Genomic DNA, 24,334 nt, shown 5'->3' with positions numbered 1-24,334 from the left:
ATTATACCTTACTATTTTTTCCATTGTACAAAAAAAACTGCAATTGAACATAAACATTTTGAACTTGTGAGAAACTCATTAAAAACATATATCAAAATTGTGCACCATTGACATAGAGGCTGTTGGGGTCCATACTGTACGGCCCCAATGCTGTGCTGCCGTTAGTTCCATTGTCGATCGCTTCATAGACAGCCACCCTGTCGGGGTTCATCTGTGAAGTGTTGTTCTTAAACGTGCAACTGAGCACCACTTCTGTACTGTTACTGGGTCCTTGACTGAAAAAGAATAAATATTGAAAGGAAGAAATGTTTTTTAATTGAAGTCATTAGCTTTGATGTGTTGAATTCTGGGTAAATCCAGTGTAATCTCCAAATGATTCTAATTGATAAGGCTTTTCTTTCAATGGCTTACAGTGTTGCTCCTTTGAACAAGTGACAGACACCCGCATACATTATGATTAGTTTAAGCTGCCCATGTAAGAGAGGTAGCTTTTACTTAGCTTTACAATACTCGGCTACAACTGAAAAATCAAGTGCTTGAAAAATAGAGAACGTGTAGGGTTGCTGACAATGAAGTGGTTATTAATTATTATAAAAGAAATTTTCTCATTAGGACCTGATTATAATTGTGTAATTCCTCCTACTTTGTAATTGCATTGTTACATTTCTGTCCTCTAAACGGTAAGGTCTTATTTTTCTAGTTTGGACACCACTAAATGATTAAACAAGGTGATGATGGGAAAGTTTGTACATTGTCAACAAGTTATGCAAATGTGTTTAGGTCAATAGCAAAAAATTAACTTAATACAAATAGTCTGCATCAAATAATATTCTTTGAAAGAAAAAATGTTGCAGGTTGTTACCTGAAGGAAGCAGGCTGACAAGAAGAAAGCTCTGAAGTCAAATTGCTGTTTTGAAGCACGTTGGTCATCTAGAGAGAGGAAGAAGAGTTTGGTTTGCCATCATTAACACAGATATTTTACTCAAAATTACTTCTAAGTGAAAAGGAAAACAGAATGTAAAATTGAGTCAGATTAGAAGTTAGGTTGTTCTATAACAGATGCTAATAGAAATTCCTCATCACAGTCTTTTCAGTGATTTTCTGAGCCTTCTGTGCAGCAGTTAACTTGCTTTTGGTATGAGACTAAAGTTATTTTTCTACATACTAGTCTGCCATTTTTATATCTTGAATGAAAGAGATAATATCACAATGCCAACTGTTCTGAAGACTTACCAGCGATTGGATGTTGTTTGACACCAAACTACTTTTGTTGTCGAGGTTATCTGTGAAGTTCAGGTTGGTGAGTGTGAAGTTAATCGTGAAATAAAGTGGAGCTGCAGAGGGGAGAAGGACAGCTTGTTACTGTACACAATATTACTAACATTTTTGCCTCAAGGCTGTTTATTTTCTTCCCTGTTTGGAGCTCTAAAATGATGGCAATGGTTGTGAAGCTTCAGTTTAACAGTAAAATAAACCAAAGCTGGAAACAGAGGACACTGTGTGTGAGCTTTTACTGTTAAGTTTGCAGTGCTGAACAGGTTGCTAGTTGAACCCCCACAAATAAGGCACTATGGCATCTTCAGTAAAAGCTTTCTGTTCTTCGGGACTTAATAATACATGTAAGTGACTTTTTGAAAACTCTGGGTTTGCAAAACACTTTGGGACAGCATTTGTGACAGGCAGGTGCTATACTGTGCAAATGTTGTGCATTGGTTAGTGTCTTTTAAAAGAGCAAGAATAATAATTTACTTTCACAAATCTGTTATCTGTCATATTGAATGTTGCATAACTATGAATCTACTTAATTAAACGTCATTTATTTTCATTCCTTTGTCAGATAAAACATTTCTGTTTATCTCATAGACATAATGTATGTACAATAAAATGCTGAACACTTACATGGAGTAGGTGTTGGGACCACGACATGGTATCCTGAAAGAGAGATGAAAAAATGAATAGGAAAGGAGGGAGACTCTGGTCATATTAAAAAAAATATGGCATTATATATCACAATGAAAGAAAAAAAAATCCATTCTCTGACGAGTGTTTTAATTCTTTGTTTGTCTGCCCAGGTGTACATGACTACACTGCTATTTGAACTTAAACATTTTGAACTTGTGAGAAACAATTTAAAAACATATCAAAATTGCGCACCATTGACATAGAGGCTGTTGGGGTCCATACTGTACGGCCCCAATGCTGTGCTGCCGTTAGTTCCATTGTCGATCGCTTCATAGACAGCCACCCTGTCGGGGTTCATCTGTGAAGTGTTATTCTTAAACGTGCAACTGAGCACCACTTCTGTACTGTTACTGGATCCTTGACTGAAAAAGAATAAATATTGAAAGGAAGAAATGTTTTTTAATTGAAGTCATTATGCTTTGATGTGTTGAATTCTGGGTAAATCCAGTGTAATCTCCAAATGATTCTAATTGATAAGGCTTTTCTTTCAATGGCTTACAGTGTTGCTCCTTTGAACAAGTGACAGACACCCGCATACATTATGATTAGTTTAAGCTGCCCATCCAAGAGAGGTAGCTTTTACTTAGCTTTACAATACTCGGCTACAACTGAAAAATCAAGTGCTTGAAAAATAGAGAACATGTAGGGTTGCTGACAATGAAGTGGTTATTAATTATCATAAAAGAAATTTTCTCATTAGGACCTGATTATAATTGTGTAATTCCTCCTACTTTGTAATTGCATTGTTACATTTCTGTCCTCTTAAATGGTAAGGTCTTATTTTTCTAGTTTGGACACCACTAAATGATTAAACAAGGTGATGATGGGAATGTTTGTACATTGTCAACAAGTTATGCAAATGTCATTAGGTCAGTAGCAAAAAATGAAATTAATACAAATAGTCTGCATCAAATAATATTCTTTGAAAGAAAAAATGTTGCAGGTTGTTACCTGAAGGAAGCAGGCTGACAAGAAGAAAGCTCCGAAGTCAAATTGCTGTTTTGAAGCACGTTGGTCATCTAGAGAGAGGAAGAAGAGTTTGGTTTGCCATCATTAACACAGATATTTTACTCAAAATTACTTCTAAGTGAAAAGGAAAGCAGAGAATGGAAAATTGAGTCAGATTAGAAGTTAGTTTGTTCTATAACAGATGCTAATAGAAATTCCTCATCACAGTCTTTTCAGTGATTTTCTGAGCCTTCTGTGCAGCAGTTAACTTGCTTTTGGGTATGAGACTAAAGTTATTTTTCTACATACTAGTCTGCCATTTTTATATCTTGAATGAAAGAGATAATATCACAATGCCAACTGTTCTGAAGACTTACCAGCGATTGGATGTTGTTTGACACCAAACTACTTTTGTTGTCGAGGTTATCTGTGAAGTTCAGGTTGGTGAGTGTGAAGTTAATCGTGAAATAAAGTGGAGCTGCAGAGGGGAGAAGGACAACTTGTTACTGTACACAATATTACTAACATTTTTGCCTCAAGGCTGTTTATTTTCTTCCCTGTTTGGAGCTCTAAAATGATGGCAATGGTTGTGAAGCTTCAGTTAACAGTAAAATAAACCAAAGCTGGAAACAGAGGACACTGTGTGTGAGCTTTTACTGTTAAGTTTGCAGTGCTGAGCAGGTTGCTAGTTGAACCCCCACAAATAAGGCACTATGACATCTTCAGTAAAAGCTTTCTGTTCTTCGGGACTTAATAATACATGTAAGTGACTTTTTGAATACTCTGGGTTTGCAAAACACTTTGGGACAGCATTTGTGACAGGCAGGTGCTATATAGTGTAAATGTTGTGCATTGGTTAGTGTCTTTTAAAAGAGCAAGAATAATAATTTACTTTCATAAATCTGTTATCTGTCATATTGAATGTTGCATAACTATGAATCTACTTAATTAAACGTCATTTATTTTCATTCCTTTGTCAGATAAAACATTTCTGTTTATCTCATAGACATAATGTATTTAAAATAAAATGCTGAACACTTACATGGAGTAGGTGTTGGGACCACGGCATGGTATCCTGAAAGAGAGATGAAAAAATGAATAGGAAAGGAGGGAGACTCTGGTCATATTAAAAAAAATATGGCATATATCACAATGAAAGAAAAAAAATCCATTCTCTGACGAGTGTTTTAATTCTTTGTTTGTCTGCCCAGGTGTACATGACTACACTGCTATTTGAACTTAAACTTTTTGAACTTGTGAGAAACTCATTAAAAACATATCAAATTGCGCACCATTGACATAGAGGCTGTTGGGGTCCATACTGTACGGCCCCAATGCTGTGCTGCCGTTAGTTCCATTGTCGATCGCTTCATAGACAGCCACCCTGTCGGGGTTCATCTGTGAAGTGTTATTCTTAAACGTGCAACTGAGCACCACTTCTGTACTGTTACTGGGTCCTTGACTGAAAAAGAATAAATATTGAAAGGAAGAAATGTTTTTTAATTGAAGTCATTATGCTTTGATGTGTTGAATTCTGGGTAAATCCAGTGTAATCTCCAAATGATTCTAATTGATAAGGCTTTTCTTTCAATGGCTTACAGTGTTGCTCCTTTGAACAAGTGACAGACACCCGCATACATTATGATTAGTTTAAGCTGCCCATCCAAGAGAGGTAGCTTTTACTTAGCTTTACAATACTCGGCTACAACTGAAAAATCAAGTGCTTGAAAAATAGAGAACATGTAGGGTTGCTGACAATGAAGTGGTTATTAATTATTATAAAAGAAATTTTCTCATTAGGACCTGATTATAATTGTGTAATTCCTCCTACTTTGTAATTACATTGTTACATTTCTGTCCTCTAAATGGTAAGGTCTTATTTTTCTAGTTTGGACACCACTAAATGATTAAACAAGGTGATGATGGGAATGTTTGTACATTGTCAACAAGTTATGCAAATGTCATTAGGTCAGTAGCAAAAAATTAAATTAATACAAATAGTCTGCATCAAATAATATTCTTTGAAAGAAAAAATGTTGCAGGTTGTTACCTGAAGGAAGCAGGCTGACAAGAAGAAAGCTCTGAAGTCAAATTGCTGTTTTGAAGCACGTTGGTCATCTAGAGAGAGGAAGAAGAGTTTGGTTTGCCATCATTAACACAGATATTTTACTCAAAATTACTTCTAAGTGAAAAGGAAAGCAGAGAATGTAAAATTGAGTCAGATTAGAAGTTAGGTTGTTCTATAACAGATGCTAATAGAAATTCCTCATCACAGTCTTTTCAGTGATTTTCTGAGCCTTCTGTGCAGCAGTTAACTTGATTTTGGGTATGAGACTAAAGTTATTTTTCTACATACTAGTCTGCCATTTTTATATCTTGAATGAAAGCGATAATATCACAATGCCAACTGTTCTGAAGACTTACCAGTGATTGGATGTTGTTTGACACCAAACTACTTTTGTTGTCGAGGTTATCTGTGAAGTTCAGGTTGGTGATTGTGAAGTTAATCGTGAAATAAAGTGGAGCTGCAGAGGGGAGAAGGACAACTTGTTACTGTACACAATATTACTAACATTTTTGCCTCAAGGCTGTTTATTTTCTTCCCTGTTTGGAGCTCTAAAATGATGGCAATGGTTGTAAAGCTTCAGTTTAACAGTAAAATAAACCAAAGCTGGAAACAGAGGACACTGTGTGTGAGCTTTTACTGTTAAGTTTGCAGTGCTGAGCAGGTTGCTAGTTGAACCCCCACCAATAAGGCACTATGACATCTTCAGTAAAAGCTTTCTGTTCTTCGGGACTTAATAATACATGTAAGTGACTTTTTGAGAACTCTGGGTTTGCAAAACACTTTGGGACAGCATTTGTGACAGGCAGGTGCTATACTGTGCAAATATATCTGATTTTTTTTTAGTAATATAGTCCCATCATATTAAAACTAAGGACACTTACATGGTGCAGGAACTGGTTGTATGGGATGGTAACCTGGAGGACAGAGGAAGTTGAAGATGAAAAATCAAAATACTACATACACTGCAACATCTGTTTAGATTATGTCTCAGCAATTGGAAAAAAATGTAATTGTAAATGACACGAAAATAGGTGGATTAGCAGATACACCAAAATTAGCAAAAACATTACAAAATGGATGTTTATTTTGCAGTTTATCTACCAAATGTACATGGCTTCATTCGTCTTTAGATTGAAAAACGCAAAGAGATGCTTTAAGTTTTGTATGCTGGTGAAACATGGCTAATAAAATAAAGCTAGTGACACTTACCATTGACATAGAGGCTGTTGGGGTCCATGTTATATGGTCCCAGTGCCCTACTGTTTTGAGTTCCATTGTTGAGATGTTCATATATGGCTACCCTGTCCAGGTTCATCGATGCAGTGTCGTTCTTGAACTGACAGGTGATGTGCACTGCCGTGCTGGTGTTGGGTCCATGACTAAAAAGTAGTAGATTACAAACTTATACGATAGGTTTTATTTATAATAAAATGCTTTGCTGGATTGTTCCCCTATGCATGGATTTTAAGTGAAACACAGTTTTAGGTAAGCTGCAGATTTTTTAGAAATTTGATGTCAAAAGGTTGGAAAATAGGAAGCACACAGGATGTTCAAATAGAAGGGGCCCAGGGCAGGACTGCTTACTGTACATTTTATTGACATTACTAATATAGGATACATATTACATACGTGGGAAAAGTAACTGTGACTAAATTCATATAAATTATTAGAGACATTAAAAAGTAACAATATGCAAGCTACTGTGAATAAAAGTCCTGTTAGCCTCCCTGCATAGAATATTGTTGGTTATTACCTGAAGGAATCAAACTGACAAGAAGAAAGCTCCGAATACAAACTGCTGTTCTGAAGAACTTGAGTGACCTAGAGGATTAAAGTGCTTACATTACTCTTCATGGTAAATCACAATCAAAGAGCAATGTACTCAAGGACTGGAACTATTCATAAACTGAAGAATTTTTGTCTATTAAATATAGTACATTGTCACCATGCCTCAATAAGGTCTGAGTTCACTACTTCCAATCATAGTTATCTGATATTTTTTTATATTTCTTAGTCTAGAACATTTACATTCTCATTTCTTAAGAACTGTGCAATATTGCAACATTGCAAAACATTTACCAGATGTGTGATGTTTTGTGGTACAGGGCTGCTTTTGTTTGTGAGTTGTTCATTGAATGGCAGGTTTGTCAAGTTGAATTTGATAGAGAAATAAATTATATCTGCAAATGAAAAAATTACAAATTATTCATTAATGCAATAGTGTTTATTTATTTTGAAAACTACCGTAATTTGTTATTTGAAAAAGTGAAAATTCTACTCTGCAGCATCATATACCCATTTTAACCAGAAGGGGTGCCACTAAGCCCCCAAGTCAGGTTTGAGAAAGCTTCATATTATTTACCGACATCTTATTACACTCAATAATGAACGGCTCATGTGTGAAGGAAATGACATTTATCAGACCAGGTTAGATTCTTACTTGCACTTGTGTTTGCTGAAGTGCTGAATGGCATGCTGACTGTTGGAGGCACCGTACTCTGTGTAGTGTTGACCGTTGAGGTGTTGACCGTTGGAACTGTGTTTTGTGAAAAGAAATTTTACAAGTTAGCTGGAACACACCTACCGTACAGTCTCCTTTATAGTGATTCACAAGAGACTCCAATTCTGTTTAAATCACTTTGTTGCTTACATTGTTGATGATGGCGTGACATTGACTGTACCTAACTTTCCATTTTGTGCTAGTAGTTTTATTTTGCTCACTGCTGTATATTCAAAAAGATTCGATTTACACCCACATGAATGCCAAACTGTTGCACTTGGAGTGAGCTTTTAGTCCTGGGCTCACCTTACTGTTTACATCAAGCCATTTACAAAGCATTAGACCTAATGACTTAGAATTTTCCTTAAAATATTGGGCTGAGTTTGTGTATTAAGGGCACAGTGGCTTTAACCAAAGAAGAATGTTCATGTTATCTTTAAATAGTTATGATTTATTGTTTTATACTATAACAGACATTTCTGTTTCCCAGATGCCAGATGAAATGTTAAAAAGTGTAAGGCAGACACTGTAGTCCTTCCTTAGTTTAGTGTTCAATATACTAAAAATATAATTTTCAAATATGCTAGATTGAATGAAAAGTTTTTCTTAAGATTACTTACTGACAGCAAGTTGCTTTTGATAGTCTAAAAAAAGAGATAAACAATTTTATTATTAATATAATAATTAAATATTGATTAATATCTTTTTTATTCATTAATTTAGCCCAAGAGTTAGGGCTTAAACCTGTAGCTCCATTCTCATTCAATTCTTTCTTAAGTGATTTTAAGCAGTAAAACATCTTTTAATTTCTTTTTACACAATTTCTCAGCAGAAAATGTAGCAGTGACACTTACTGTTCACATAGAGGCTGTTAGGCTCCATTGTATACGGTCCCAAGTTGGTGCCGTTTTGGGTTTTATTTTGAAGCAAGTCATAGATGATGTATTTGTTGAATTGAGGCAGAGACGTGTCATTCTTGAACCCACAGCTGATCACTGCTTTTGTAACGTTTTGGGGGCCTGCACTGTAATGAAACATATTTCATATTCATTTTCCTACTTTTTTTGCAGTACAACAAAATAATAGACTATTTTTCCACATAATTAGCACAGGTGCCACTCTAGCATTAACTGGCGTAGCACACCCTCAGTTTTTACAGTTCGGCTCATGGTTTGCAAGCATAATCTGCTGAAAACTATAAAAATGGCACACATTCTTTGTTATCTAGACATACTGTAAATTCATCTGCTATCGGTGTTATGACATCGTGGCAGTAAAGTGGGGGTTAAATAATGGGGTACAGGTAAAGTCTTACACACACTTCCCTCAAGCACTGCCACATGCTCTGGCTTAACATTGATGCTGTGGACTATAGGAACAAGGTACTGTCAGCAACTGAGTGTTTTGAAGCTGTACAACTACTGGAAAGGAAGGAACAAGAAGGACACAAAGTGAAGAACCACCGACTAGTTTTCATCACCAATGACTCCATAAGCACGCCTTGGTGGATTTGTACAAACTGGCATGAATCTCGATGACACAGCATGCTTGCAACACCCCAACAAAAAAAATAATTTTACTGAGAAACCGCAGTTGTGATCCTCCTGAGAGAAACTGGGGCCACAAGCAATTAACAGTCGAAGAGAAAGAGTCCTTGAACTCAAGCAAATAAATTGATGGTGCCTTTGTCACAATTGATGATAACAGAATTATCTCTCTATAAAACTTTGAAGTAGAAAGTGAATATATTCTTTGTCATATTGTGCTAAATATATAGCTGCAGAATAAGTAGCTAACTTTTGCCTCATTATTGTGCCTAGGTCATTTTAATTAATCTTGGCTTGAATGTGTTTATTTGTATATATTGTGATCGCTTACTATTTGAAATTAACTACTTACCGTAAGTAGCTAGGAATTTTTTTCAAGTGTTTGGGTTTTTATTTTGATTTGACATTATAAGTACTAAAGTATCTTTGCTATTTTTATTATAGCAAAATAATGCTCATTTTACACATTGCTAACATGGGTGGATCTTGAACTCCCACAATAACTGGCCTACCATGCCTTCTCTCTCAATACTGTGATGGTACATCAGAATCTCCATACTGTGACTCATCTTACCCTGGTGATTTACTTTTACAGCTCACTGTAGCTGGAGTCTCAACTCATCTTTTTAGACGTCCTCACTACCTAATGATTTCACATTGTCTTCGTCTTCAGTTGTGACAGTACTTAAGGAGCAGCACATTCTTTCTCTAAACTCTTTCTTGCTGCTCAGGCACTTTCTTTTTCCCCCTTTAATGTATTTCTATAACTTGAAGTGAGATGACATTATCCCTTGGCACATCATTTCTGTGTTGTTTATGCGTCATACACTACTGTGAGACATTAAACCAATACCTTCCAACAGCTTTGTGAATTTTAAGGTGTACATCATTTTGTTCAAGTTTTTTGCACTTACCTGTTTCATGGCTATGATTAGCTGTTTACCAATCCATACAGCTCTGTTTGTAACGTGATTGTGACCCTTTTCAGGCCAGCAGTGCATCACAGGGTACACATGCAGACATCCCATTCACTGACAAATGGCTAATCTAGAATTCCTACATTACATCTCCATAGTATTTTCTTTGATTTGAGATGATTGAGTAAATTATAAAACAGTGCTCCTTACCTGTAATTAACAGAATGACAAGATGAAAACACGGGAGCCAACGTGCTGTTGTGAAGAAGTTGGTCAGCCTAGGTGGAATAAAAAACAATTTTAGGCATCAGCTTAACTTCGTTTATGTTTTTAGTTCTTTTGCTGTCATTAAGACCAAGGGTTTGATACTTGTACATGTTACAACTATTTTGTGAACAGTCTAAAAATGACACCTTGAAACTTTTAAATGTTTTCTACAAACACTTACAAATTGACTTATCATTTGTTTTCAATGAAAGTCTTTTTTCTTTAAATTCCAGTGCAGATTCAAAAACTTACCAGGGATGTAATGTTTTTTGCTATGATGTTGTTTTTGTCGTTTAATGCTGATGTGAAAGGCAGGTTGGTCAAGGTGAAGTTGACAGTGAGATAAATTGGTTCTGAAAAAGAATCAAAGACAAGATCTTAGTATATCATTTTAGGCCAATTCATATAAATTATTTTTGTCTACCTTCTTTGTGCTCTTAGCAAGCAGTCTGTTTTATAACAGCTTCATTCTTTTAATAAGTCTGGAGCAGGACAGTTTAAAAAACATAGATTTGACCTAAATACCGTAATTTATTTGGGATTCTGACTAATACAGTTTAGGGACACTGGACACTAGAGTCTATCACAGAAACACTGGGTGTAAGACAGAAGCCCGTTTTGACATTGAATCAAAAGGCCCACACACTCAGAAGAGACCCATTTGGATACAATCGATCACCTGATCAGTGCATCTTTGTGGATGTGTGTGAATAAAATCCACATTGGCCTAAAGAGAACATGCAGATTCCACACTGACAAAGACCAGGAGTGGAATTTATGTGCAAGATACTAGATGAGTGAGATGGCATTGCAACCCACTGTGCTTTCATGTTGTTTGTATTTATTTTCATAAAATGTCAAGTTTTAATGATATAAATAGTGCTTCTAGGACACAGTCCAGAATGTTTACTTCTTTTTGCCTAATGCTACCTGAGTAAGATTGTGCACAGTGGAGTAGACTGGATCAGAAAATGAATGAATGTTCAGTGATGATGTCTACAGTACTTCATTTATGGCATGAGATCAATATCAGCCATTCTGAGTAAGTGTATACACCTGCAGCTACTTTACATACTTTAGGCTGTTAAGAAAATACAAGAATGTCTATTTCCAAGTCACAGACGTCTGAGTAAAAATGAAATATAATTGTGCCTTTTTGACATTACTCATTTTGAAACGCCTTTCTTTATGTGATTTAATAAAACCTTTTCAAACCTATCATTGAAATGAGAATATTTGAGACAAACCATGTGCAAAAGAATTGAAATTTTTCAGTCCTTTATAGATTCTTACTTGGAGTTGTGTTTGCTGAAGCGTCGGATAATGTGCTGGCTGTTGAAGAAGCTGTGCTGGTTGAGGTGCTGACCGTTGGAACTGTGTTTTATGAAAAGAAAGTTTGCAAGTTAGCTGGAACATATCATCCAGTATCTTTTATACTGACTCACAAGAGACTATAATTCCATTTAAATCATATTTTTTTGCTTACATTGTTGATAATTCATCTTTTGTTGTGTCACACTCACTTTACTTAACTTTCCATTCTGTACTATTAGTTTTATTTGCACAATGCTGCACATTCAGAATGGTTCTTCTGACCCCCACGTGAATGCTAAACTGTTGCTCTTGTGAGTGAGCTTTAGTTCTGGCACTCTCCCTGCTGTTTACATCAAGCCGCTACCTGACTATTTCACCAGATGACTTTGAATTTTCTTCAATCTACTGGGCTGAGTTTGTTTTTCGAGGGCACAGTGGCTTTAACCAAAGAAGAATTTTCATGTCGTCTTTAAATATGGTTACAATTTATTGTTTCATACTAAAACAGAAGACATTTTTGTTTCCCTGATGCCAGATTAAACGTTAAATAAAAAGTGTCACGCACACACTGTAGTCCTTGCTTAGTTTAGTGTTCAGTATAATATAAGTATAATTTTGAAATATGTTAGATTGTATGAAATATTTTTCAAAAGAATACTCACTAACAGTAGGTTGTTTTTGATAGTCTGAAAAAAAGAGATAAACAATTTTATTATTAATATAATAAATATTGATTAATTTCTTTTTTATTCATTAATTTAGCCCAAGAGTTAGTGCTTAAACCTGTAGCTCCATTCTCATTCAATTCTTTCTTAAGTGATTTTAAGCAGTAAAACACCTTTTAATTTCTTTTTACACAATTTCTCTCTTAACAGAAAATGTAGCAGCGACACTTACTGTTCACATAGAGGCTGTTGGGCTCCATTGTATACGGTCCCAAGTTGGTGCCGTTTTGGGTTTCATTTTGAAGCAAGTCATAGATGATGTATTTGTTGAAATCAGGCAGAGACGTGCCATTTTTGAACCCACAGCTGATCACTACTTTTGTAACGTTTTGGGGACCCGCACTGTAATGAAAGATATTTATGGTTACTAATGTCATTTTCCTACGTTATTTGGCAGTACAACAAAATAATAGACTGTTTTTCCACATAATTAGCATGGGTGGCACTATAACAATAACTGGCCTAGCACACCCACAGTTTTTACAGTTCGGCTCATGGTTTGCAAGCATAATCTGCTGAAAACTATAAAAGTGGCACACATTCTTTGTTATTTAGACATACATTTATCTGCTATCGGTATTATGACATTGTGGCAGTAATGTCGGGGTTAAATAATGGGGTACAGGAAAAGTCTTACAAACACTTCCCTCAAGCACTGCTACGTGCTCTGGCTTAACATTGACGCTGTGGACTATAGGAACAAGGTACTGTCAGCAATTGAGTGTTTTGAAGCTGTACAACTACTGGAAAGGAAGGAACAAGAAGGACACAAAGTGAAGAACCACCGATAAGTTTTCATCACCAATGACTCCATAAGCATGCCTTGGTGGATTTGTACAAACTGGCATGTATCTCGATGACACAGCATTCTTGCAACACCCCAACAAAAAAAATAATTTTACTGAGAAACCGCAGTTGTGATCCTCCTGAGAGAAACTGGGGCCACAAGCAATAAACAGTCGAAGAGAAAGAGTCCTTGAACTCAAGCAAATAAATTGATGGTGCCTTTGTCACAATTGAGGATAACAGAATTATCTCTCTATAAAACTTTGAAGTAGAAAGTGAATATATTGTTTGTCATATTGTGCTAAATGTGTAGCTGCAGAATAAGTAGGTAACTTTTGCCTCATTATTGTACCGAGGTCATTTTAATTAATCTTGGCTTGAATGTGTTTATTTGTATATATTGTGATCGCTTACTATTTGAAATTAACTACTTAAGAACTAGGATTTTTTTTTCAAGTGTTCAGGTTTATATTTTGATTTGACATTATAAGTACTAAAGTATCTTTCCTATTTTTATTATAGCAAAATAATGCTCATTTTACACATTGCTAGCATGGGTGGATCTTGAACTCCCACAATAACTGGCCTACCACGCCTTCTCTCTCAATACTGTGATGGTACATCAGAGTCTCCATACTGTGACTCATCTAACCCTGGTGATTTATTTTTACAGCTCACTGTAGCTGGAGCCTCAACTCATCTTTTTAGACGTCCTCACTACCTAATGATTTCATATTATCTTCGTCTTCAGGTGTGAAAGAACTGAAGGAGCAGCACATTCTTTCTCTGAACTCTTTCTTGCTGCTCAGGCACTTTCTTTTTCCCCCTTTTATGTATTTCTATAACTTGAAGTGAGATGACATTATCCCTTGGCACGTCATTTCTGTGTTGTTTATGCGTCATACAGTACTTTGAGACATTAAACCAATACCTTCCAACAGCTTTGTGAATTTTAAGGTGTACATCATTTTGTTCAAGTTTTTTGCACTTATCTCTTTCACGGCTATGGTTAGCTGTTACCAGTCCATACAGCTATGTTTGTAACGTGATTGTGACCCTTTTCAGGCCAGCAGTGCATCACAGGGTAGACATGCAGATATCCCATTCACTGACAGTGGGCTAATCTAGAGTTCCTACATTACATCTCCATAGAATTTTCTTTGATTTGAGATGATTGAGTACAATTATATAACAGTGCTCCTTACCTGTAATTAACAGAATGACAAGATGAAAACACGGGAGCCAACGTGCTGTTCTGAAGAAGTTGGTCAGCCTGGGTGGAATAAAAAACAAGTATGGGCATCAGCTTAACTTCATTTATGTTTTTAATTCTTTTGTTGTCATTAAGACCAAGGGTTTGGTACTTGTACATGTTACAACTATTTTGTGAACGGTCTAAAAATGACACCTTGAAACTTTTAAATGTTTTCTACAAACACTTACAAATTGACTTATCATTTATCTCCAATTAAAGTCTTTTTTCTTTAAATTCCAGTGCAGATTCAGAAACTTACCAGGGATGTAATGTTTTTTGCTATGATGTTGTTTTTGTCGTTTAATGCTGATGTGAAAGGCAGGTTGGTCAAGGTGAAGTTAACAGTGAGATAAATTGGTTCTGAAAAAGAATCAAAGACAAGATAATAGTATATTATTTTAGGCCGATTCATATAAATTATTTTTGTCTACCTTCTTTGTGCTCTTAGCAAGCAGTCTGTTTTATAACAGCTTCATTCTTTTAATAAGTCTGGAGCAGGACAGTTTAAAAAACATAGATTTGACCTAAATACCGTAATTTATTTGGGATTCTGACTAATACAGTTTAGGGACACTGGACACTAGAGTCTATCACAGAAACACTGGGTGTAAGACAGAAGCCCATTTTGACATTGAATCAAAAGGCCCACACACTCAGAAGAGACCCATTTGGATACAATCGATCACCTGATCAGTGCATCTTTGTGGATGTGTGTGAATAAAATCCACGTTGGCCTAAAGAGAACATGCAGATTCCACACTGACAAAGACCAGGAGTGGAATTTATGTGCAAGATACTAGATGAGTGAGATGGCATTGCATGCAACCCACTGTGCTTTCATGTTGTTTGTATTTATTTTCATAAAATGTCAAGTTTTAATGATATAAATAGTGCTTCTAGGACACAGTCCAGAATGTTTACTTCTTTTTGCCTAATGCTACCTGAGTAAGATTGTGCACAATGGAGTAGACTGGATCAGAAAATGAATGAATGTTCAGTGATGATGTCTACAGTACTTCATTTATGGCATGAGATCAATATCAGCCATTCTGAGTAAGTGTATACACCTGCAGCTACTTTACATACTTTAGGCTGTTAAGAAAATACAAGAATGTCTATTTCCAAGTCACAGACGTCTGAGTAAAAATGAAATATAATTGTGCCTTTTTGACATTACTCATTTTGAAACGCCTTTCTTTATGTGATTTAATAAAACCTTTTCAAACCTATCATTGAAATGAGAATATTTGAGACAAACCATGTGCAAAAGAATTGAAATTTTTCAGTCCTTTATAGATTCTTACTTGGAGTTGTGTTTGCTGAAGCGTCGGATAATGTGCTGGCTGTTGAAGAAGCTGTGCTGGTTGAGGTGCTGACCGTTGGAACTGTGTTTTATGAAAAGAAAGTTTGCAAGTTAGCTGGAACATATCATCCAGTATCTTTTATACTGACTCACAAGAGACTATAATTCCATTTAAATCATATTTTTTTGCTTACATTGTTGATAATTCATCTTTTGTTGTGTCACACTCACTTTACTTAACTTTCCATTCTGTACTATTAGTTTTATTTGCACAATGCTGCACATTCGGAATGGTTCTTCTGACCCCCACGTGAATGCTAAACTGTTGCTCTTGTGAGTGAGCTTTAGTTCTGGCACTCTCCCTGCTGTTTACATCAAGCCGCTACCTGACTATTTCACCAGATGACTTTGAATTTTCTTCAGTCTACTGGGCTGAGTTTGTTTTTCGAGGGCACAGTGGCTTTAACCAAAGAAGAATTTTCATGTCGTCTTTAAATATGGTTACAATTTATTGTTTCATACTAAAACAGAAGACATTTTTGTTTCCCTGATGCCAGATTAAACGTTAAATAAAAAGTGTCACGCACACACTGTAGTCCTTGCTTAGTTTAGTGTTCAGTATAATATAAGTATTCTTTTGAAATATGTTAGATTGTATGAAATATTTTTCAAAAGAATACTCACTAACAGTAGGTTGTTTTTGATAGTCTGAAAAAAAGAGATAAACAATTTTATTATTAATATAATAAATATTGATTAATTTCTTTTTTATTCATTAATTTAGCCCAAGAGTTAGTGCTTAAACCTGTAGCTCCATTCTCATTCAATTCTTTCTTAAGTGATTTTAAGCAGTAAAACACCTTTTAATTTCTTTTTACACAATTTCTCTCTTAACAGAAAATGTAGCAGCGACACTTACTGTTCACATAGAGGCTGTTGGGCTCCATTGTATACGGTCCCAAGTTGGTGCCGTTTTGGGTTTCATTTTGAAGCAAATCATAGATGATGTATTTGTTGAAATCAGGCAGAGACGTGCCATTTTTGAACCCACAGCTGATCACTACTTTTGTAACGTTTTGGGGACCCGCACTGTAATGAAAGATATTTATGGTTACTAATGTCATTTTCCTACGTTATTTGGCAGTACAACAAAATAATAGACTGTTTTTCCACATAATTAGCATGGGTGGCACTATAACAATAACTGGCCTAGCACACCCACAGTTTTTACAGTTCGGCTCATGGTTTGCAAGCATAATCTGCTGAAAACTATAAAAGTGGCACACATTCTTTGTTATTTAGACATACATTTATCTGCTATCGGTATTATGACATTGTGGCAGTAATGTCGGGGTTAAATAATGGGGTACAGGAAAAGTCTTACAAACACTTCCCTCAAGCACTGCTACGTGCTCTGGCTTAACATTGACGCTGTGGACTATAGGAACAAGGTACTGTCAGCAATTGAGTGTTTTGAAGCTGTACAACTACTGGAAAGGAAGGAACAAGAAGGACACAAAGTGAAGAACCACCGACTAGTTTTCATCACCAATGACTCCGTAAGCACGCCTTGGTGGATTTGTACAAACTGGCATGTATCTCGATGACACAGCATTCTTGCAAAACCCCAACAAAAAAAAGAATTTTATTTAGAAACCGCAGTTGTGATCCTCCTTGGAGAAACTGGGGCCACAAGCAATTAACAGTCGAAGAGAAAGAGTCCTTGAACTCAAGCAAATAAATTGATGGTGCCTTTGTCACAATTGAGGATAACAGAATTAGCTCTCTGTAAAACTTTGAAGTAGAAAGTGAATATATTGTTTGTCATATCGTGCTAAATATATAGCTGCAGAATAAGTAGGTAACTTTTGCCTCATTATTGTACCGAGGTCATTTTAATTAATCTTGGCTTGAATGTGTTTATTTGTATATATTGTGATCGCTTACTATTTGAAATTAACTACTTAAGTAACTAGGATTTTTTTTTCAAGTGTTTGGGTTTATATTTTGATTTGACATTATGAATACTAAAGTATCTTTCCTATTTTTATTATAGGAAAATAATGCTCATTTTACACATTGCTAGCGTGGGTGGATCTTGAACTCCTACAATAACTGGCCTACCACGCCTTCTCTCTCAATACTGTGATGGTACATCCAGGCCCGGTCTTAGGTATTATGGGGCCCTAGGCGAAAGGGGGGTCCAGGGGCCCCCTGAGGCCCTGGAAGCTCTGTGAAATGCGTGAAAATTAGACCAAGGAGTCGATCCGGGGCCCTAGGCGGTCGCCTACTTCGCCTATGCCTAAGGCCGGGCCTGATTGGGACAAATAACGCTGTAGTATATTTTAGTATATATGACAATTGCTTACTCGGACAATTTGTTTTGGGGGCCCCCAAGAAGGCGGGGGCCCTAAGCTATAGCTTGTGTAGCTTATACGTAAATCCTGCACTGGGTACATCAGAATCTCCATACTGTGACTCATTTAACCCTGGTGATTTATTTTTACAGCTCACTGTAGCAGGAGCCTCAACTCATCTTTTTAGACGTCCTCACTACCTAATGATTTCACGTTGTCTTTGTCTTCAGGAGTGACAAAACTGAAGGAGCAGCACATTCTTTCTCTGAACTCTTTCTTGCTGCTCAGGCACTTTCTTTTTCCCCTTTTATGTATTTCTATAACTTGAAGTGAGATGACATTATCCCTTGGCACGTCATTTCTGTGTTGTTTATGCGTCATACACTACTTTGAGACATTAAACCAATACCTTCCAACAACTTTGTGAATTTTAAGGTGTACATCATTTTATTCAAGTTTTTTGCACTTATCTCTTTCATGGCTATGGTTAGCTGTTTACCAATCCATACAGCTCTGTTTGTAACGTGATTGTGACCCTTTTCAGGCCAGCAGTGCATCACTGGGTAGACATGCAGACATCCCATTCACTGACAAATGGCTAATCTAGAGTTCCTACATTACATCTCCATAGAATTTTCTTTGATTTGATATGATTGAGTACAATTATAAAACTGTGCTCCTTACCTGTAATTAACAGAATGACAAGATGAAAACACGGGAGCCAACGTGCTGTTGTGAAGAAGTTGGTCAGCCTGGGGGGAATAAAAAACAGTTTTGTGCATCAGCTTAACTTCATTTATGTTTTTAATGCTTTTGCAGTCATTAAGACCAAGGGTTTGGTACTTGTACATGTTACAACTATTTTGTGAACAGTCTAAAAATGACACCTTGAAACTTTTAAATGTTTTCTATAAACACTTACAAATTGACTTATCATTTGTTTCCAATGAAAGTCTTTTTTCTTTAAAATCTAGTGCAGATTCAAAAACTTACCAGAGATGTAATGTTTTTTGCTATGATGTTGTTTTTGTCGTTTAATGCAGATGTGAAAGGCAGATTGGTCAAGGTGAAGTTGACAGTGAGATAAATTGGTTCTGAAAAAGAATCAAAGACAAGATAATAGTATATTATTTTAGGCCGATTCATATAAAATTATTTTTGTCTACCTTCTTTGTGCTCTTAGCAAGCAGTCTGTTTTATAACAGCTTCATTCTTTTAATAAGTCTGGAGCAGGACAGTTTAAAAAACATAGATTTGACCTAAATACCGTAATTTATTTGGGATTCTGACTAATACAGTTTAGGGACACTGGACACTAGAGTCTATCACAGAAACACTGGGTGTAAGACAGAAGCCCATTTTGACATTGAATCAAAAGGCCCACACACTCAGAAGAGACCCATTTGGATACAATCGATCACCTGATCAGTGCATCTTTGTGGATGTGTGTGAATAAAATCCACGTTGGCCTAAAGAGAACATGCAGATTCCACACTGACAAAGACCAGGAGTGGAATTTATGTGCAAGATACTAGATGAGTGAGATGGCATTGCAACCCACTGTGCTTTCATGTTGTTTGTATTTATTTTCATAAAATGTCAAGTTTTAATGATATAAATAGTGCTTCTAGGACACAGTCCAGAATGTTTACTTCTTTTTGCCTAATGCTACCTGAGTAAGATTGTGCACAATGGAGTAGACTGGATCAGAAAATGAATGAATGTTCAGTGATGATGTCTACAGTACTTCATTTATGGCATGAGATCAATATCAGCCATTCTGAGTAAGTGTATACACCTGCAGCTACTTTACATACTTTAGGCTGTTAAGAAAATACAAGAATGTCTATTTCCAAGTCACAGACGTCTGAGTAAAAATGAAATATAATTGTGCCTTTTTGACATTACTCATTTTGAAACGCCTTTCTTTATGTGATTTAATAAAACCTTTTCAAACCTATCATTGAAATGAGAATATTTGAGACAAACCATGTGCAAAAGAATTGAAATTTTTCAGTCCTTTATAGATTCTTACTTGGAGTTGTGTTTGCTGAAGCGTCGGATAATGTGCTGGCTGTTGAAGAAGCTGTGCTGGTTGAGGTGCTGACCGTTGGAACTGTGTTTTATGAAAAGAAAGTTTGCAAGTTAGCTGGAACATATCATCCAGTATCTTTTATACTGACTCACAAGAGACTATAATTCCATTTAAATCATATTTTTTTGCTTACATTGTTGATAATTCATCTTTTGTTGTGTCACACTCACTTTACTTAACTTTCCATTCTGTACTATTAGTTTTATTTGCACAATGCTGCACATTCGGAATGGTTCTTCTGACCCCCACGTGAATGCTAAACTGTTGCTCTTGTGAGTGAGCTTTAGTTCTGGCACTCTCCCTGCTGTTTACATCAAGCCGCTACCTGACTATTTCACCAGATGACTTTGAATTTTCTTCAGTCTACTGGGCTGAGTTTGTTTTTCGAGGGCACAGTGGCTTTAACCAAAGAAGAATTTTCATGTCGTCTTTAAATATGGTTACAATTTATTGTTTCATACTAAAACAGAAGACATTTTTGTTTCCCTGATGCCAGATTAAACGTTAAATAAAAAGTGTCACGCACACACTGTAGTCCTTGCTTAGTTTAGTGTTCAGTATAATATAAGTATAATTTTGAAATATGTTAGATTGTATGAAATATTTTTCAAAAGAATACTCACTAACAGTAGGTTGTTTTTGATAGTCTGAAAAAAAGAGATAAACAATTTTATTATTAATATAATAAATATTGATTAATTTCTTTTTTATTCATTAATTTAGCCCAAGAGTTAGTGCTTAAACCTGTAGCTCCATTCTCATTCAATTCTTTCTTAAGTGATTTTAAGCAGTAAAACACCTTTTAATTTCTTTTTACACAATTTCTCTCTTAACAGAAAATGTAGCAGCGACACTTACTGTTCACATAGAGGCTGTTGGGCTCCATTGTATACGGTCCCAAGTTGGTGCCGTTTTGGGTTTCATTTTGAAGCAAGTCATAGATGATGTATTTGTTGAAATCAGGCAGAGACGTGCCATTTTTGAACCCACAGCTGATCACTACTTTTGTAACGTTTTGGGGACCCGCACTGTAATGAAAGATATTTATGGTTACTAATGTCATTTTCCTACGTTATTTGGCAGTACAACAAAATAATAGACTGTTTTTCCACATAATTAGCATGGGTGGCACTATAACAATAACTGGCCTAGCACACCCACAGTTTTTACAGTTCGGCTCATGGTTTGCAAGCATAATCTGCTGAAAACTATAAAAGTGGCACACATTCTTTGTTATTTAGACATACATTTATCTGCTATCGGTATTATGACATTGTGGCAGTAATGTCGGGGTTAAATAATGGGGTACAGGAAAAGTCTTACAAACACTTCCCTCAAGCACTGCTACGTGCTCTGGCTTAACATTGACGCTGTGGACTATAGGAACAAGGTACTGTCAGCAATTGAGTGTTTTGAAGCTGTACAACTACTGGAAAGGAAGGAACAAGAAGGACACAAAGTGAAGAACCACCGACTAGTTTTCATCACCAATGACTCCGTAAGCACGCCTTGGTGGATTTGTACAAACTGGCATGTATCTCGATGACACAGCATTCTTGCAAAACCCCAACAAAAAAAAGAATTTTATTTAGAAACCGCAGTTGTGATCCTCCTTGGAGAAACTGGGGCCACAAGCAATTAACAGTCGAAGAGAAAGAGTCCTTGAACTCAAGCAAATAAATTGATGGTGCCTTTGTCACAATTGAGGATAACAGAATTATCTCTCTGTAAAACTTTGAAGTAGAAAGTGAATATATTGTTTGTCATATCGTGCTAAATATATAGCTGCAGAATAAGTAGGTAACTTTTGCCTCATTATTGTACCGAGGTCATTTTAATTAATCTTGGCTTGAATGTGTTTATTTGTATATATTGTGATCGCTTACTATTTGAAATTAACTACTTAAGTAACTAGGATTTTTTTTTCAAGTGTTTGGGTTTATATTTTGATTTGACATTATGAATACTAAAGTATCTTTCCTATTTTTATTATAGGAAAATAATGCTCATTTTACACATTGCTAGCGTGGGTGGATCTTGAACTCCTACAATAACTGGCCTACCACGCCTTCTCTCTCAATACTGTGATGGTACATCCAGGCCCGGTCTTAGGTATTATGGGGCCCTAGGCGAAAGGGGGGTCCAGGGGCCCCCTGAGGCCCTGGAAGCTCTGTGAAATGCGTGAAAATTAGACCAAGGAGTCGATCCGGGGCCCTAGGCGGTCGCCTACTTCACCTATGCCTAAGGCCGGGCCTGATTGGGACAAATAACGCTGTAGTATATTTTAGTATATATGACAATTGCTTACTCGGACAATTTGTTTTGGGGGCCCCCAAGAAGGCGGGGGCCCTAAGCTATAGCTTGTGTAGCTTATACGTAAATCCTGCACTGGGTACATCAGAATCTCCATACTGTGACTCATTTAACCCTGGTGATTTATTTTTACAGCTCACTGTAGCAGGAGCCTCAACTCATCTTTTTAGACGTCCTCACTACCTAATGATTTCACGTTGTCTTTGTCTTCAGGAGTGACAAAACTGAAGGAGCAGCACATTCTTTCTCTGAACTCTTTCTTGCTGCTCAGGCACTTTCTTTTTCCCCTTTTATGTATTTCTATAACTTGAAGTGAGATGACATTATCCCTTGGCACGTCATTTCTGTGTTGTTTATGCGTCATACACTACTTTGAGACATTAAACCAATACCTTCCAACAACTTTGTGAATTTTAAGGTGTACATCATTTTATTCAAGTTTTTTGCACTTATCTCTTTCATGGCTATGGTTAGCTGTTTACCAATCCATACAGCTCTGTTTGTAACGTGATTGTGACCCTTTTCAGGCCAGCAGTGCATCACTGGGTAGACATGCAGACATCCCATTCACTGACAAATGGCTAATCTAGAGTTCCTACATTACATCTCCATAGAATTTTCTTTGATTTGATATGATTGAGTACAATTATAAAACTGTGCTCCTTACCTGTAATTAACAGAATGACAAGATGAAAACACGGGAGCCAACGTGCTGTTGTGAAGAAGTTGGTCAGCCTGGGGGGAATAAAAAACAGTTTTGTGCATCAGCTTAACTTCATTTATGTTTTTAATGCTTTTGCAGTCATTAAGACCAAGGGTTTGGTACTTGTACATGTTACAACTATTTTGTGAACAGTCTAAAAATGACACCTTGAAACTTTTAAATGTTTTCTATAAACACTTACAAATTGACTTATCATTTGTTTCCAATGAAAGTCTTTTTTCTTTAAAATCTAGTGCAGATTCAAAAACTTACCAGAGATGTAATGTTTTTTGCTATGATGTTGTTTTTGTCGTTTAATGCAGATGTGAAAGGCAGATTGGTCAAGGTGAAGTTGACAGTGAGATAAATTGGTTCTGAAAAAGAATCAAAGACAAGATAATAGTATATTATTTTAGGCCGATTCATATAAATTATTTTTGTCTACCTTCTTTGTGCTCTTAGCAAGCAGTCTGTTTTATAACAGCTTCATTCTTTTAATAAGTCTGGAGCAGGACAGTTTAAAAAACATAGATTTGACCTAAATACCGTAATTTATTTGGGATTCTGACTAATACAGTTTAGGGACACTGGACACTAGAGTCTATCACAGAAACACTGGGTGTAAGACAGAAGCCCATTTTGACATTGAATCAAAAGGCCCACACACTCAGAAGAGACCCATTTGGATACAATCGATCACCTGATCAGTGCATCTTTGTGGATGTGTGTGAATAAAATCCACGTTGGCCTAAAGAGAACATGCAGATTCCACACTGACAAAGACCAGGAGTGGAATTTATGTGCAAGATACTAGATGAGTGAGATGGCATTGCAACCCACTGTGCTTTCATGTTGTTTGTATTTATTTTCATAAAATGTCAAGTTTTAATGATATAAATAGTGCTTCTAGGACACAGTCCAGAATGTTTACTTCTTTTTGCCTAATGCTACCTGAGTAAGATTGTGCACAATGGAGTAGACTGGATCAGAAAATGAATGAATGTTCAGTGATGATGTCTACAGTACTTCATTTATGGCATGAGATCAATATCAGCCATTCTGAGTAAGTGTATACACCTGCAGCTACTTTACATACTTTAGGCTGTTAAGAAAATACAAGAATGTCTATTTCCAAGTCACAGACGTCTGAGTAAAAATGAAATATAATTGTGCCTTTTTGACATTACTCATTTTGAAACGCCTTTCTTTATGTGATTTAATAAAACCTTTTCAAACCTATCATTGAAATGAGAATATTTGAGACAAACCATGTG

General features: G+C 36.2%; 2 protein-coding genes and 1 long non-coding RNA gene across 4 annotated transcripts in view; all 3 read right to left on the bottom strand.

Annotated features, from left to right (window-relative positions):
* Positions 1-49: 49 nt before the first annotated feature.
* LOC127529929 (mucin-16-like) lies at positions 50-7,532 on the bottom strand. Of its 2 annotated transcripts, none has more exons than XM_051935309.1 (12): positions 7,419-7,532; positions 7,058-7,158; positions 6,732-6,799; positions 6,188-6,357; positions 5,860-5,892; positions 5,335-5,435; positions 4,961-5,028; positions 4,203-4,372; positions 3,953-3,985; positions 3,288-3,388; positions 863-930; positions 50-275 (listed from the first exon to the last, which is right to left on the bottom strand). In XM_051935309.1, the coding sequence occupies exons 1-12, from the start codon at positions 7,450-7,452 to the stop codon at positions 92-94; spliced, it is 1,131 nt and encodes a 376-aa protein (XP_051791269.1). In that variant the 5' UTR covers positions 7,453-7,532; the 3' UTR covers positions 50-91. The 2 variants fall into 2 exon arrangements, with proteins under 2 accessions (XP_051791269.1, XP_051791268.1); XM_051935308.1 differs by lacking the exon at positions 3,288-3,388 and adding an exon at positions 1,234-1,334.
* Positions 7,533-8,334: 802 nt separating this feature from the next.
* LOC127529935 (uncharacterized) lies at positions 8,335-10,249 on the bottom strand. Its single transcript, XR_007936535.1, has 2 exons — positions 10,153-10,249; positions 8,335-8,502 (listed from the first exon to the last, which is right to left on the bottom strand). It is a non-coding gene; the product is annotated as an uncharacterized LOC127529935 (long non-coding RNA).
* Positions 10,250-11,185: 936 nt separating this feature from the next.
* LOC114663179 (mucin-16-like) overlaps positions 11,186-24,334 on the bottom strand; it is a 33,126-nt gene continuing 19,977 nt past the window's right edge. The window contains exons 18-27 of the mRNA XM_051935419.1: positions 23,334-23,434; positions 23,025-23,092; positions 20,903-21,072; positions 20,668-20,691; positions 19,985-20,065; positions 18,943-19,043; positions 18,634-18,701; positions 12,421-12,590; positions 12,186-12,209; positions 11,186-11,583 (exon numbers count right to left, since the gene is read on the bottom strand). Coding sequence (XP_051791379.1) covers positions 11,489-11,583; positions 12,186-12,209; positions 12,421-12,590; positions 18,634-18,701; positions 18,943-19,043; positions 19,985-20,065; positions 20,668-20,691; positions 20,903-21,072; positions 23,025-23,092; positions 23,334-23,434 — 902 coding nt within the window. The 3' untranslated portion in view covers positions 11,186-11,488. The remainder of the gene's footprint in view (positions 11,584-12,185; positions 12,210-12,420; positions 12,591-18,633; positions 18,702-18,942; positions 19,044-19,984; positions 20,066-20,667; positions 20,692-20,902; positions 21,073-23,024; positions 23,093-23,333; positions 23,435-24,334) is intronic.

This window comes from Erpetoichthys calabaricus, chromosome 12 (assembly GCF_900747795.2).
Source record: "Erpetoichthys calabaricus chromosome 12, fErpCal1.3, whole genome shotgun sequence".
Classification (NCBI taxonomy): Eukaryota; Metazoa; Chordata; class Cladistia; order Polypteriformes; family Polypteridae; genus Erpetoichthys; species Erpetoichthys calabaricus.
This window is presented reverse-complemented; position numbering and strand designations above follow the sequence as displayed.